At 44.2% G+C, this 15,308-nt stretch overlaps 1 protein-coding gene across 1 annotated transcript in view; it reads left to right on the plus strand.

Annotated features, from left to right (window-relative positions):
• The window catches only part of jazf1b (JAZF zinc finger 1b), a 380,857-nt gene that overhangs the window by 306,187 nt on the left and 59,362 nt on the right, over positions 1-15,308 (plus strand). Inside the window, exon 3 of the mRNA XM_085988620.1 lies at positions 750-946. Coding sequence (XP_085844746.1) covers positions 750-946 — 197 coding nt within the window. The remainder of the gene's footprint in view (positions 1-749; positions 947-15,308) is intronic.

The following is a 15,308-nucleotide window of genomic DNA, read 5'->3' on the forward strand; positions in this document are numbered from 1 at the left end:
TTGTTTTGGGAAAGGGGAACAAAGAAGATTTAACTGACTGGGCAATAGGTGATTATAGAAAGAACTTGCCATTATATAGCCTTTCACATCCTCAAGATGTCCCCTAGCACTTCACAGCAAATTAATTACTTTTGAAGTATTGTTTTGTAGACAGATGTAGCAGCGAATTTCTGCATGGCAACATGCCACAAATAGTAAATGATTGAATTTGTTTTGGTGGTGTTGGGTTAAGGGATAAATGTTGGCCAGGGCACTGGGAGAACTCCTTGCTTTTCTTCAAATAGTACCATGGGATTTTTTTTATGTCCTCATAAACAGGCAGATGAGACCTCTGTAATGTCTCATCCAAAAGACGACAAATGTATCCCTCCATCAGTAGTGCGCTGAAGTGCCAATCTAGATTGTGTACTCAAATCCTGGAGTGGGGTTTGAACCGGATCATTTCTGACTCCGAGGTGTGAGTGCAACCATGAACCAAGACGACACTTGAGTAAATATATCATTTGACAGATATGCTTATTCAGTAACTTAACCCCAAGGTATATTGGTGTAGAGGTCCCTCATAGCTGACCACTGTTTAAAAAAAAAAATCTGAAATTCTACTAAATTCAAAAAAAAATATTTCTAAGCCCTCTCCCATATTGTTTCTCATGTACACTAGAAACATTTTGTAAAGTAAAGGTGATCGACTAAATTGTCATTCCCTGGTAGAAAGCCACAAATTACCTATGTTGTTTTTGTCATTGCAGATTTATGACTGATGCTGCTCGCCGCGAACAAGAATCCCTGAAGAAAAAGATTCAGCCTAAACTATCTTTATCATTATCGAGTACTATTCCTCGAGGAAGTATTTCTACACCACAGCGTCACAACAGTGGCAGCCTTACTCCTCCAGTCACCCCACCTGTTACTCCATCGTCATCATTCCGAAGCATTACTCCCACAGGTACAAAAGAAAAAGAAACCCTTTAGTGAGCCTAAGACTGAATCTGCAAATGTCGTTTTTTTAGTCTTGAGTTAATCGATCTCGGTTGACATGGCAATTGTGACTGCTGTAATTGACCTTGGTACTTCTGAACTGAGGAGGGGGAAAAATCTGCCCTGGTTCCTGCTTCCGATTATACTTCATGACCCCCTGCTGGAAGGTGCACATATGTGAATGTTGGCCCCTCACAGTCAGAAAGCCTGGTAATATTCAATTAGCTACTTGTGCAAGGTAGTACCCATGGAATCATACCCTTAATTCAGTGGCTCAACCTCACTGACATCAGGTGGAGAGGGGGAGAAAATTGAATTTTTTTTAAAATTTAGGATTAATGAAATAGATTTAAAGAGTAAGCACTTGAGAAATTAAGGTTAAAGAGGTGCAGTGGAGAGGAACTAAGATGAAAGAGACCACCTATGGGAAGTAGATGACAAAGGAAAGTTAAAAGCAAATTAGCTGAGGGATGCAAAGGGATGCCAGATAGAAATAAACTCTAAAGGGAACACATGGGGGAAAAAAACCATTTAAATCGAAATAGGGCAACAGGAGAAATACTAAAAGAAAGGGAAACAGCAGAGAGAAGTGTAACTAAGATGGACACTATGAGGTTTGTTTGCTGAGGGTTTTTCACAAATGAGAGAGGCAGATATAAGAGAAGGGTGAAGAGATACAAAATCAGTCTGTTAATCAGTAATCTTAAAGAATTGAGTTATGGCCTAAGAAAGCATGGTACAGAAACTCACAGGTCCAGACAGAAAGTTATAACACCCCTGAGGGACAGCGACTACAGAATGATAAAGCTTAACATGATCTGGGAATCAGAAGTACCTAAGACCAAGAGCCAAGTATATAAAATCAAAAGGGTTAAATTCAATGGCCTGGAATTTGCAGTGGGTAGTAACAGCGAACGAACAGTGTTCGCTGTTATTACCTCTTTGAAACTGACCACAACTTCAGGATGTAGTGCATGTGCATCTAAACGCAGAAATCCTGAAGGTACGGTCAGTCATTCACTGCTCCGACACTAGCTGCGCTGTGTCTCCCCCACCCCCACCCCCATAGTTAGCAATCAGTGAAACTGACGAAAACTTGGTCTTTTCCACGGTAATATCGCTGTTAAATACCCCATTAAAATATAGACCCTTTTGGATTTGGTGTGATTGGGATTTTAACAGTCTACTGCCTGCTGCAAAAACGTTATGGCCCCCTTTTAAGAAACTTCAACAAAAAAAATTAAGTTTGTTCATCTTTATTTCAGGTTTACCTTTTTCCCATGTGAGAGCCCCAATCTTTGTTTTGCTCTCTAACATTTTTCAAAAGTTAGGATAAAAGGAGCTTAATCACTTCCTGGATCCCTGTCTGTGAGAATTCTGCATTGTGATTGGCTGCTTAGATAGCTTGTTACCATCACAGCAGCTTGCGTTACGGATTTCCCATTAACTTACAGTGACCTCAACTGAACGTCGGAAAAGCCAAACTTCTCGCCACAGAGTTCGCGACGTCTTTGTGGGAAGCTTACTTCAGGGCCAGTGACGGACACCTTTGCTTCACCGCTGACCGTAAATTACGAGCCAATGAAATGAGGAAACTAAAACAAATAAATTGAGGATTTTTCAACAATATTTCAGTGGGAGACAAGTGAAACCTGGAAAAAGGCATAGAAGCTGAGGCTAAGCATAACAGTAAAACATTCTTTCAGTAGCATGACAGTAGGAGGGCAGTTAAATAATAGATGAAAACCATAAATGATGCAAAGAGGCTTGAAACGAAGGATGAGCACAGAATGGTAAATGACTACTTTCTCCAAGTATTCACAAGGGCAAGTTGCCCTTTCTAAATAATGATATCCAAAATCAAGGACTTCATCATAAATGAGGTGAGAGTCCTCGACAGGCTAAATGGGCTCAAAGCTAATAAATCTGCTGAGATAGATGGTATTTTTTTTATTGGTTCATGGGATTTGGGCATCGTTGGCAAGGCCAGCATTTATTGCCCATCTCTAATTGCCTTTGATAAGGTGGTGGTGAGCTAACTTCTTGAACCACTGCAGTCCGTGTGGTGAAGGTACTCCCAAAGTGCTTTTAGGGAGGGAGTTCCAGGATTTTGAACCAGCGACGATGAAGGAACAGCGATATACATCCAAGTCAAGATGGTGTATGACTTGGAGGGGAACTTGGAGGCGGTGGTATTCCCATGTGCCCGCTGTCCTTGTCCTTCTAGGTGGTAAAGGCCGCGGGTTTAGGAGGTGTTGTTGAAACCTTGGCGAGTTGCTGCAGTGCATCTTGTAGAGGGTGCACACTGCAACCACGGTGCAGCAGTGGTGGAGGGAGTGAATATTTAAGATGGGGTGCTTTGTCCTGGCTGGTGTCAAGCTTCTTGAGTGTTGTTGAAGCTGCATTTATCCAGGCAAGTGGACAGTATTCCAACACACTCCTGACTTGTGCCTTGTAGTTGGTGGAAAGGCTTTGGGAAGTCGGGAGGTGAGACACTCGCCGCAGAATACCCAGCCTCTGACCTGCTCTTGTAGCCACAGTATTTATGTGGCTGGTCCAGTTAAGTTTCTGGTCAATGGTGACACCCCAGGATGTTGATGGTGGGGGATTTGGCAATGTTAATGTCGTTGAATGTCAAGGGGCAGTGGTTAGACTCTCTCTTGTTGGAGATAGTCATTGCTTGGCACTTGTGTGGCGCAAATGTTACTTGCCACTTATCAGCCCAAACCTGATTGTTGTCCAGGCCTTGCTGCATGCGGGCATGGACTGCTTCATTATCTGAGGGGTGTGAATGGAACTGAACACTGCAATCATCAGCGACCATTCCCACTTCTGACCCTATGATGGAGTGAAGTCATTGATGAAGCAGCTGAAGATGGTTGGGCCTAGGAACTGCCCTGAGGAACTCCTGGGGCTGAGATGATTGGCCTCCAACAACCACAACCATCTTCCTTTGTGCTAGGTATGACTCCAGCCAGTGGAGAATTTTCCCCCAATTCCCATTGACTTCAATTTTACTAGGGCTCCTTGATGCCACATTCGGTCAAATGCTGCCTTGATGTCAAGGGCAGTCATACTCACCTCACCTCTGGAATTCAGCTTTTTTGTCCATGTTTGGACCAAGGCCGCAATGAGGTCTGGAGCCGAGTGGCTAGAGGTGCAGCTAGTTCTGGAGCACAAGTCTTCAGCACGACAGCCGGGATGTTGTCGGGGCTCATAGCCTTTGCTGTATCCAGTGTACTCATCCGTTTCTTGATATCACGTGGAGTGAATCGAATTGGCTGAAGACTGGCTTCTGTGATGGTGGGGATCTCAGGCGGTGGCTGAGATGGATCATACACTTGGCACTTCTGACTGAAGATGGTTGCGAATGCTTTAGCCTTCACTTTTGCACTCACGTGCTGGGCTCCACCATCATTGAGGATTGGGATGTTCATGGAGCCTCCTCCTCCCGTTAATTGTTTAATTGTCTACCACCATTCACGACTGGAATTGAACCAGGGTTGATCCCCTGGCTTGATGGTAATGGTAGAGTGAAGGTTAGAGATAGGGAGGGGTGAGGCCATAGAGGGATTTGAAAACAAGGTTTAGAATTTTGAAATGGATGCATAGCAGGACAGGGAGCCAGTGTAGGTCAGCGAGCACAGGGGCGATGGGTGAATGGGATTTTATGCGAGTTAGGATACAGGCAGCAGAGTTTGGGATGAGCTCAAGATTGGAGGGTGGAAGATGGGAGGCCGGCCAGAAGAGTATTGGAATAGTCAAGTCCGGAGGTAGCAACGGCACGGGTGAGGGTTTCAGCAGCAGATGAGCTGAGGCAGGGGCGGAGACGGGCGATGTTACGGCTGTGGAAGTAGGTAGTCTTGGTGATGGAGCAGATATGTGGTAGGAAGCTAGCTAGTTAAACTAGCTTGGCAGGGGGATGGGAACATGAGCTTAGATTCAAAAGGTTGAGAAGCAAAGCTGGAAATGGAAGGCAGAAAATTAGTAAGTGAGTTTGGAAGGCAGAGGAAACAAAGGCTAGAAAGTAGACAACAAAGGGGTTTGGCTGTGCTTAATGGTATATACTTCAATGCAAGGAGTCTAGTAAATAAGGGAGGTGAGCTGAAGGCACAGAAAGACATGTGGAAGTATGATATCATAGCTATTACTGAAACATAGCTGAAAGAAAGGCAGCAATGGCAGTTCAACATTCCTGGATACAGGGTTTTCAGACGAGATAGAGAGGGGGGTAAAAAAGGAGTGGGGGGGTCGCAATATTGGTTAAAGAAACAATTACAGCTCTGAGGAGGGATGATATGTAGTAAGGTTCAGCAAATGAGGCCATATGGGTTGAACTGAAGAACAAAAAAGAAGCAATCACACTGCTGGGGAGTGTACTGTAGAACCCCAAAGAGTCAGAGGGAGATAGAAGAGCAAATATTGTAGGCAAATTTCTGAGAAGTGCAAAAACAATAGGGCAGTAATAGTAGGAGATTTCAACTACCCTAATATTAACTGGGTTAGAATCAGTGTAAAAGGTATAGAGTGCGCAGTATTCTTAAAATGCATTCAGGAAAATGTTTTTAGCCAGTACATAGCAAGCCCAACAAGAGAAGGGGCGGTTCTGGACTTCGTTTTAGGGAATGATGCTGGGCAGGTGGAAGGAGTATCAATCGGAGAGCATTTTGGCGATAGTGATCATAATTCAGTTAGATTTAGCATAGTTATGGAAAAGGATAAAGCTAGACCAGGAGTAACAGTTCTCAATTGGGAAAAGGCAAATTTTACTTAGCTGAGAAGTGATTTAGCAAAATTGGACTGGAAACAGCTACTTGAAGGTAAATCAGTGTCAGAACAATGGGAGGCATTCAAGGAGGAGATAGTGAGGGTTCAGAGAAAATATGTTCCCACAAAGAAAAAGGGTGAGACGCCCAAATCTAGAGCCCCTGGATGCCAAGGGGCATACAGGGTAGGATAAGGCAAAAAAGGGAAGCTTACGTCAGATACCGGGAGCTAAATACTGCAGAAAGCCGAGAGGAGTATAGAAAGTGCAAGGGTGAAATTAAAATGGAAATTAGGAAAGCAGAGAGAGGCATGAAAAAATATTGGCAAGTAAAATCAAGGAAAACCTAAAGATGTTTTATAAATACATAAAGAGCAAGAGGATAACTAAAGAAAAAGTAGGGCCTATTAGAGACCAAAAAGGTAACCTGTGTGTAGAGGCAGAAGACGTGGGTATGCTTCTGAATGAATACTTTGTGCCTTTCTTCACAAAAGAGAGGGACGATGCAGACATTGGCCAGAATTTTCTGGGGTCCATGCAGGAGGCAGGTCGGGTGGGAAATTTGAAATATCTTGCAGTGGGTCGAGAACCCGCCATCATCCCGCCCCCACACGCCTTTCCCTCGGGCACATTTGCCGGCGCAGCAGTGACCCGAACGGCAGAGGTGGGTGAGCTATTTAAATCATTATGAGATACTTGTCAGACCCTTAAGTACCTTTTTCACCCTACCTTTCAAATTTCCCTGGATGAGCACGGGAATCACGCAGCTCGGGAACTACATCTGTGAATCTGAGGCGGAAGTTCAGTGGCCATTGATCCAGCTCATTACTGCACAGCATCAAAAGTACAATAAAAACTCCCACTTCACAGCTGATCACTTTCCTAAGGCAGATTCTGTTGCTGACTGCATTGCCAGCACAGATTTAGCTTTCCAGAGGTTGCAAGTGTTTCCAGCAAAGTCGGCATCCGCTGTCACCTCATTGGTAGAACCTATCACACCATTGACAGATTGCTTCTGTCAACTCTACTTGACCTACCATCTATTCCATCAGCATGGATGCCGTTTATACTGCCTCACCTTGGTCCTCATAATCGGACCACGATGAGCCCCAGCACCAACGGCAACACCACCAACCTTCTCCTCAACCACCTGATGCTGCACAGGACAGAAGGCATCAGCGCAAGGCTGCACCGCGCCAGAAGCGGTATCTCCAACACAGGGTATACAAGCAGAGGATGAGCTTCCTCAACATGACGGAGCAGCAGTACCAAAGCAGGCTCAGGCTATCGCGCTAGGTTGTCGCTGACATTTGCACATTGCTGAAGCAAGACCTGCAGCCCAGAGGAGTGGGTGGACACGCCTTACCAGTGGCTATCACAGTCACCAGCACCCTCAACTTCTTCACCTCAGGCTCCTTCCAGGGATCTGCAGCAGACATTTGCGGCATCTCGCAGTCAGCCGCCTATAGATGTATCACACAGCTCACCGATGCCCTCTTTGACAAGTCAGTCAATTATATCAACTTTGCCACTGATGAAGCCAGTGTTACTGAGCGTGTGCTGGGCTTTGCCACTCTGGTTGGCTTCCCATGGGTGCAGGGCATCATTGACTGCACACATGTGGACATCAGGGCACCCCATCATAACCTAGGAGCCTTTGTCAATTGCAAGGGCTTCCACTCCCTCAATGTGCAGCTCGTCTCCAACCATAGGAAGATGATCATGCATGTGTGCGCCAAATTACCTGGCAGCTGCCATGACTCTTTCGTCCTTCGCCCGTCCACCCTCCCTCAGCTCTTTGCTCCTCCAAACAGACTTTCCAGCTGGCAACTTGGAGACAAGGGCTATACACTGAAGACGTGGCTCATGACACCCTCGAGGAGGCCAAGTACTGAGGCCGAGGAGCGATGCAATGAAAGCCACATTTCCACCAGATCTGTCATAAAGCAGACAATAGACGTGCTGAAAATGCGCTTCAGATGCCTTCACAGATCTGGAGGAGCTTTTCAGTATGCACCAGCCAGGGTCTCTAGAATTGCCATGGTCTGCTGCGCCCTGCACAACGTAGCACAGCAGCGAGGATTAGAGCTGCAGGAGGAGCAAGGCACTGTGCGCACAGCCTCTTCAGAGGAGGAGGAGCAGGTGGAGCATCAGCTGGAAGAGGAGGAGGAGGAGTAGCAAGAGGCGCCAGTAGGTTGGAAACAGGCTAATGTCTTGCCTATACCCAAAAATGTTAATAAAACAAACACAGATTACTACAAACACATTGGTCTTATTTCCATTCGATGTAAAATAATGGAATTGATTATCAGAAGTAAACTTGAGGACCATCTGTACATCAGTAACCTAGTTAAAACTATTCAGCATGGATTCAAAAGGGAAGGTCCTGCCTGACCAACCTCCTCGACTATTTGACTCCAGGAAGCCCTATGAGTGAGGTGGTGTACCTCGACTTCCAAAATGATATTCGATAAAATTCCACATGAAAGGCTATTAATAGAACTTAAAGCTGTGGGGATTCAGGGTAAACCCTGTGAATGGATAAGAAACTGGCTGAAGGGTAGGAAACACTGAATACTCGTTAGAAGAGTTCTGTTGAAGTGGAGGGTTAAGTACTGAGTATGGTACCTCCGGGCTCGGTGCTGGGACCACTACTGTTTTTCATTTACATAAATGACCTAGATTCAGAAATTCAATGCAAAGTGGTCAGATTTGCAGATGATACCAAATTAGGTGGGGCAGTGGAATCAGGAAGCAGCTCAAATATTACAGTAGGCAAAGCAACAGCAGATGAAATTTAATGCAAATGTTAAGGGCTACACATAGGAAGTAAAAATAGACTCTGAATGGTATTGAAATAACTACGGGTGAAGCTGAAAGTGACCTAGTAGATGCAACACTAAATATGTCCAATCAATGCAGTGCAGCAATGAACAAAGCTAATAGGGTGTTGAATTATATAACCAAAATCGTAGAATGCAAGTCAAAGAAGGTAAAGAACAAACTGTGTAGTGCTCTCGTCAGACCACAACTTGAATATTGCGTCCAAGATCTGGCTACCAAGAAGCAAGAGAGACATTCAAGCACAGGAGGCAGTGCAGAGAAGAGTCACAAGGCTGATCTCTATCAGTGGTCTGAGTTATGGGTCAGACTTGGGCTTTTCAGCTTGACAGGGAGGCATCTGAGTGGTATATCAGATTATCAAGGCTAGAGAAAAAGTTAACCTGGAATATTACTTTAAATTAAACTGTGCAAGTAGAATTATGAGATGCAGGTTGAAAATAGTTAAAGGTAAATTTAGGACTGATATCAGAAAATTCTTCACAAAAAGAGAGTGAACAACTTGGAATAGGTGTCCAGATAGAGTAGTAGAAGCAAAATCCCTGGAATCATTTAAGAAACAGTTGGATGCTATCCATTAGAATCTCTCAGGATGGATGCATTATAGTGGCCTTCCTCACCTGTAATAATCTTGTGATTGACTGGTTCCAACATTTGCTGCTCTGGCCTATTGCAATGCAGTTTTTATTTGGTACCTACAAGGCAGGTACTCCAGTACGGCTCGAGTTGAGAGCAGAATCAGTCGCTAATTTTGTTTCTTCGCCACCTTCTGTCCAGGGTTGATTAATCACATCTGTAGTACATACGCAGCGATATCATAACTTATGGGAGGCTCCAACCTGCTCTTAATGATACAGTAAAATCGTAGTGTGAATCAGAGCTAAGCTAATAAAGTTAAAACCGCTATGTCATAAACATTTTTAAGTACAATAATATAAAAAGGGGTAAATGAGCATTCAAGTTGAGGGGGGAAGTTGATTCAAAATATATTTGTTCATATCTGCTTTTGTATTTGCAATAGTCTGTCAGTGTTCCAAAAAAGTATTGCTATACTGCATAATTATGTTGCAGTAGAGCTGCTGTATTCCCCTTGCGTTTCTAGTACAGGACAGATAATGCTACAGTATACACAGCAATTACACTGGTACAAGTCTGGCATTTATTCATAACACAACATAAGTTTAACTCCTAAATCTTGGTATTACTTTCTCTCATTAGCCATAGATATTTACTTTCATAGGCCAAAACAAGAAGAACTCTTTTTTTTAAATCCAGATGCCTGTTGAAAGTTATTTGCTAAAATCACTGAACTCTAGCTTTGCAACAGAGATGCAGTAAAGGCTTGCCAGCATCATGTCAAAAACCTACAAATAAATTTTTTATAAGACTCCCACTGACTGAACAGGATAAAAATAACATTGATTGAGAGCTGTAATGAGTCTCTCTCTTAACTTGTGTAACTCGACAAATTCTTTGGTCACTTTAGCTTAAGTGGTGACTTCCGTTTGTTTGACTGTATGAGGCAAAAAAAGTGCTTCCACCCTATTCAATGAAAGTATAGTAGCTAATTCATATTTGTATGCTGTTGTATTTTAAAACTGCATATACAATAGTGGATGTTGGAGAAAGTTGATTGATGGCAGATAGAAAAGGAGGGTTTGAGGCTGCAATTAGGCAAATTCATTTGAGTGTAAATTCATTATTTTAAAGAATGCTTTTAGAGTTTATTATAACCAGCATAAAATACTGTATTTTTATCACTACAGGCTGTACACCTTTATAAGCAGCAGTTCAAGAAGGCGGTTCACCACCACCTTCTCAAGGGCAACTAGAGATGGGCAATAAATGCTGGCCTTGCCAGCGATGCCCACATCCCATGAACAAATTTTTTTAAAGCTGCATACGTTAATTAATGCCACTATCATTTCAGCAAGAAAGAAGTCAGATAGGCTGCACACCTACCTAGATGTCATTTATGTACCTTCAAGATGGCTTTGTGTTGTTGATGAACATGCCCTCCTGCTCCTATGGGCCAGAGTTTGGGAACAACACACAAGCAGCATTGTCCCTCCTTTTGCCCTTACATTCAGCTACATTCACAAAAATAATAAACATTAAAATGTTATAGCAGCTCCCTCTTAGCTCGTTCCTGTTGTGTGTTCACTAGGGCTAGGTTTCCATGATGTTGTCAAATGACAGCTAAGTTTGTTTAAAGTCTGCCTTCTTAGCACACCCAGATGATGGCTGATGTGCATTACTGGGGCTTTTTTTAACTATTGCACTTGCGTTTTCTGGCTAGATTGGAGAGAGACTCAAAAAGGTACTTCCACTTTCCTGCCTTTTGACACAACATAGAAAACACTTCCTAAGGAACATATAACGGAGAGAGTGTTTAGATGGAGCTTCTCCAACACAGCAATTTTTTTTGTACGTCGCTGAATAAATATCGGCAGGAGGAGCAGCAGCACTGGTGTGAAATTCCCTGAGCCCCAGTTGTAAGCTGCCATACTCCCATCCGTAGAAGGAACACGACACCCTCATCAACAAATATGAACCACTTTTATTAATTAAATTTAAGCGGTACTGTGGTAAACCACTGTTTGTATTCCACTGTGTACATGCCTGGACATGCCTCGGCTGACTCCTCCCACAAGTCCTAGTATAAAGGTGACTGCTCCCCAGCCCTTTGTATTTCTGGACCGGTCGACCACTCGAGGCAGACCTTCATTCTTTTGTTAATAAAAGCCTTTAGTTACTCTCTTAACTCTCAGTCTTTTATGAGTAATTGATAGCGCATCAGGTACATATTATGAAAGGCCATATCAACTACAAAGATTTTCATATAAGCTACACCCTAAAGTTGTAAAAATATATCTAATTAATTATATCTATCAGTACAATCAGCATAACCAACCAGGTTAGGGCAGCATGCTTCCTATATTTCCCTCATAAGCATCATAATTTCCTAACTTCAGGCTCTGAAAGATAGCTTAAAACACAATGAAAGACTGCAAGTTATGAATGCACCTTAAACATGCATCATTCTCTTCCCCAGGCAGCCAAAAAAATGTAAATACCATCAAAAGAAAATAATCTTATGAAGCAAGAGAGCCAGGGGGTAATTTTGACTTTGTGCAATAGTGTAAAATGGGTCATGGCGAATCAGCAGCCTGTTTTACATCTGCCCCGATTTTTATTTCCATTGTAGTTAAAGCTGGTTGCTATCACCAATTTTACACTATTGCATAAGTCAAAATTACACGCCCCCACCCCCCCATAATAGATTAGAAACAGGCCAGTGTGGTGCCTATTTTCATAAAGGGCATCAAAACAGATGCAAGTAACTACAGACCCATTGATCCTACTTCAAACCCACGCAAAATAGTGGAATTGATTGTCAGGAGTAAACCTGAAGAACATCTGTACAATAATCTTGTAAACAGTAGTTAATATAAGTTCAGAAAGACCAACCAACTTGACTTGTGTCACATTTCAAGATGTCTGACTATGCCGCCACAAGGAGGACCTTGGTGTGATGTATGTTAAAAATGCTACGTAGAGTTAAATTTAACTCTCAGGTGGTTAAATTCACTGGACGATAGGGCTGAAAATGTAGATTAAAATTCAGGTGGGTGTCTAAACCAGCATCCTTCTGACAACAAAATTTAGTTTTGACATTTCAGTGATTGTGCACACCTATTCTGGGTGAGCTGACTTGATTTATTTGAGCTCAGCAGTGGTAGTTACCAGAGTAATCTGATGAGATGCTGCTTCCTAGAGAGAAAACCTTTGTTCAGGGTCAGTTGGGTCCAACAAAGGAGGTGAGAAGGCACTTCTTGACCTGAACTAACCAAAAGAAAATAAAACTATAAAGTGACTACTCCATGGTCTTTTTAGTTGAATCACCCTCGTATAGTGCCATGAAGTAATGTTTTAACATTATGCTATGCAGTAGCTCGAGCCTCGTGGCTGAGTTGATATTTAGTATACGCCTCCCACTGTTCTTGTATCATGTCTAGCAAACCATGACCACTCACTGAATATGCAGTTGGTGTGCGACCGTGCTCAGCACATTATGATGATGAATGCCCGGTAGCCTGGCAGCAGTCATGATGCTTTTATTCTGCGCCAGTCTGTTGTTCCCTCAGGCCCACCAAGACAAACCAGAGGGTGACTACTGGGCGACAAGGGCTATCCACTGACCACTTGGCTCATGACTCCGCTCTGCAAACCAACCACACGTGGGCAGCATGCATACAATGAGAGCCATGCTGCCACACGGAATCTGATACAGCAGACCATTGGCATGCTTAAACAACACTTCCGCTGCCTGAACGTAAGAATATAAGAACATAAGCATTACATAGAAGATAGGACCAGGAGTAGGCCATTCGGCCCTTCGAGCCTGCTCCGCCATTCAATGAGATCATGCCTGATCATCCAAATTCAGTACCCTGTCCCTGCCTTCTCCCCATATCCCTTGATCCCTTTAGCCTCAAGAAATATATCCAATTCTTTCTTGAATATATTTAATGAACTGGCCTCCACCGCCCTCTGTGAGTAGGCGATAACGGCCCCTCGAGCCTGCTCCGCTATTCAGTAAGATAATGGCTGATCGTCGACGTCAACTCCACTTTCCCGCCCTATCTCCATATCTCTTGATTTCCCCTAGTGTCCAAAAATGTATCTCTCTCAGCCTTGAATATACTCAACGATTCAGCATCCACAGCCCTTTGGGGTAGAGAATTCCAAAGATTCACAACCCTCTGAGTGAAGAAATTCCTGTAGTACTTACCAGAGTGCATCTCAAGATTCATCGTGGTCCGCTGCATGCTCCACAACCTCGCCATCATAAAGGCCCAGGCCTTGCCACCAAGCATACGGCGACCAGCTGAGGAGGGGCAAGTGGAAGAGGAGGAGGAGGAAGTGGAAAGGGAGGAAGTGGAAAGGAGGAGACATCCCAGACAGCCCCTTTCTGCCCAGGCTGTCCGTGGCCGACTCATCTGACTGCAGTACCAGTGAACGCAACCTCAATTCCCCATTCAACAATAACCTTCCCTCTGTTACTGACTATCACAGCGTCCTTTTGGCCACAATGTTGAAATGAAAACCACCGCAATAGGAACATTCCAATCCAACTTTATACATCAATCCATCCGATAATTGCATAACAAACTCAACTAATCACCCTTGTGCGTTCCTTTAGTGCCTGTCATCATAGATACATAGAAGATAGGAGCAGGAGTAGGCCATTCGGCCCTTCGAGCCTGCTCCGCCATTCAATGAGATCATGGCTGATCATCCAAATTCAGTACCCGGTCCCTGCCTTCTCCCCATATCCCTTGATCCCTTTAGCCTCAAGAAATATATCCAATTCTTTCTTGAATATATTTAATGAACTGGCCTCCACCGCCCTCTGTGAGTAGGCGATAACGGCCCCTCGAGCCTGCTCCGCTATTCAGTAAGATAATGGCTGATCGTCGACGTCAACTCCACTTTCCCGCCCTATCTCCATATCTCTTGATTTCCCCTAGTGTCCAAAAATGTATCTCTCTCAGCCTTGAATATACTCAACGATTCAGCATCCACAGCCCTTTGGGGTAGAGAATTCCAAAGATTCACAACCCTCTGAGTGAAGAAATTCCTGTAGTACTTACCAGAGTGCATCTCAAGATTCATCGTGGTCCGCTGCATGCTCCACAACCTCGCCATCATAAAGGCCCAGGCCTTGCCACCAAGCATACGGCGACCAGCTGAGGAGGGGCAAGTGGAAGAGGAGGAGGAGGAAGTGGAAAGGGAGGAAGTGGAAAGGAGGAGACATCCCAGACAGCCCCTTTCTGCCCAGGCTGTCCGTGGCCGACTCATCTGACTGCGGTACCAGTGAACGCAACCTCAATTCCCCATTCAACAATAACCTTCCCTCTGTTACTGACTATCACAGCGTCCTTTTGGCCACAATGTTGAAATAAAAACCACCGCAATAGGAACATTCCAATCCAACTTTATACATCAATCCATCCGATAATTGCATAACAAACTCAACTAATCACCCTTGTGCGTTCCTTTAGTGCCTGTCATCATAGATACATAGAAGATAGGAGCAGGAGTAGGCCATTCGGCCCTTCGAGCCTGCTCCGCCATTCAATGAGATCATGGCTGATCATCCAAATTCAGTACCCGGTCCCTGCCTTCTCCCCATATCCCTTGATCCCTTTAGCCTTAAGAAATATATCCAACTCTTTCTTGAATATACTTAATGAACTGGCCTCCACCGCCCTCTGTGGCAGAGAATTCCACAGGTTCACCACTCTCTGGGTGAAGAAATTCCTCCTCATTTCAGTCCTAAATGGCTTACCCCTTATCCTTAGACTATGACCCCTGGTTCTGGACTCCCTGGCCATCAGAAACATCCTTCCTGCATCTAGTCTGTCCAGGCCTGTTGGAGTACAGATTGCTGGATTGCTGTGAGACCCTGCAAGCCCCTTTCCACACTGGTAAACCAAACCACGATGGCAGCAGTCTGTGCTTTCATGGCAGCAAGCTGCGCATGTATGACTTCAGTCTGAGCTTGCATGACTTCAATCTGAGCATCCACTCTGACATTGGGCGGCTTGTGCTTGTGCTGCAATGGAAGCTAAGACATCAGCCCATCAGACTCTACATCATGGTTGGGTCCACAAGTGCGTTAATAGATCTACCCACCCCTTCCATGCTGGATATCATG

The sequence above is a fragment of the Somniosus microcephalus genome, chromosome 5 (assembly GCF_052327205.1).
Source record: "Somniosus microcephalus isolate GS21.2 chromosome 5, FLI_Smic_1.0, whole genome shotgun sequence".
Classification (NCBI taxonomy): domain Eukaryota; kingdom Metazoa; phylum Chordata; class Chondrichthyes; order Squaliformes; family Somniosidae; genus Somniosus; species Somniosus microcephalus.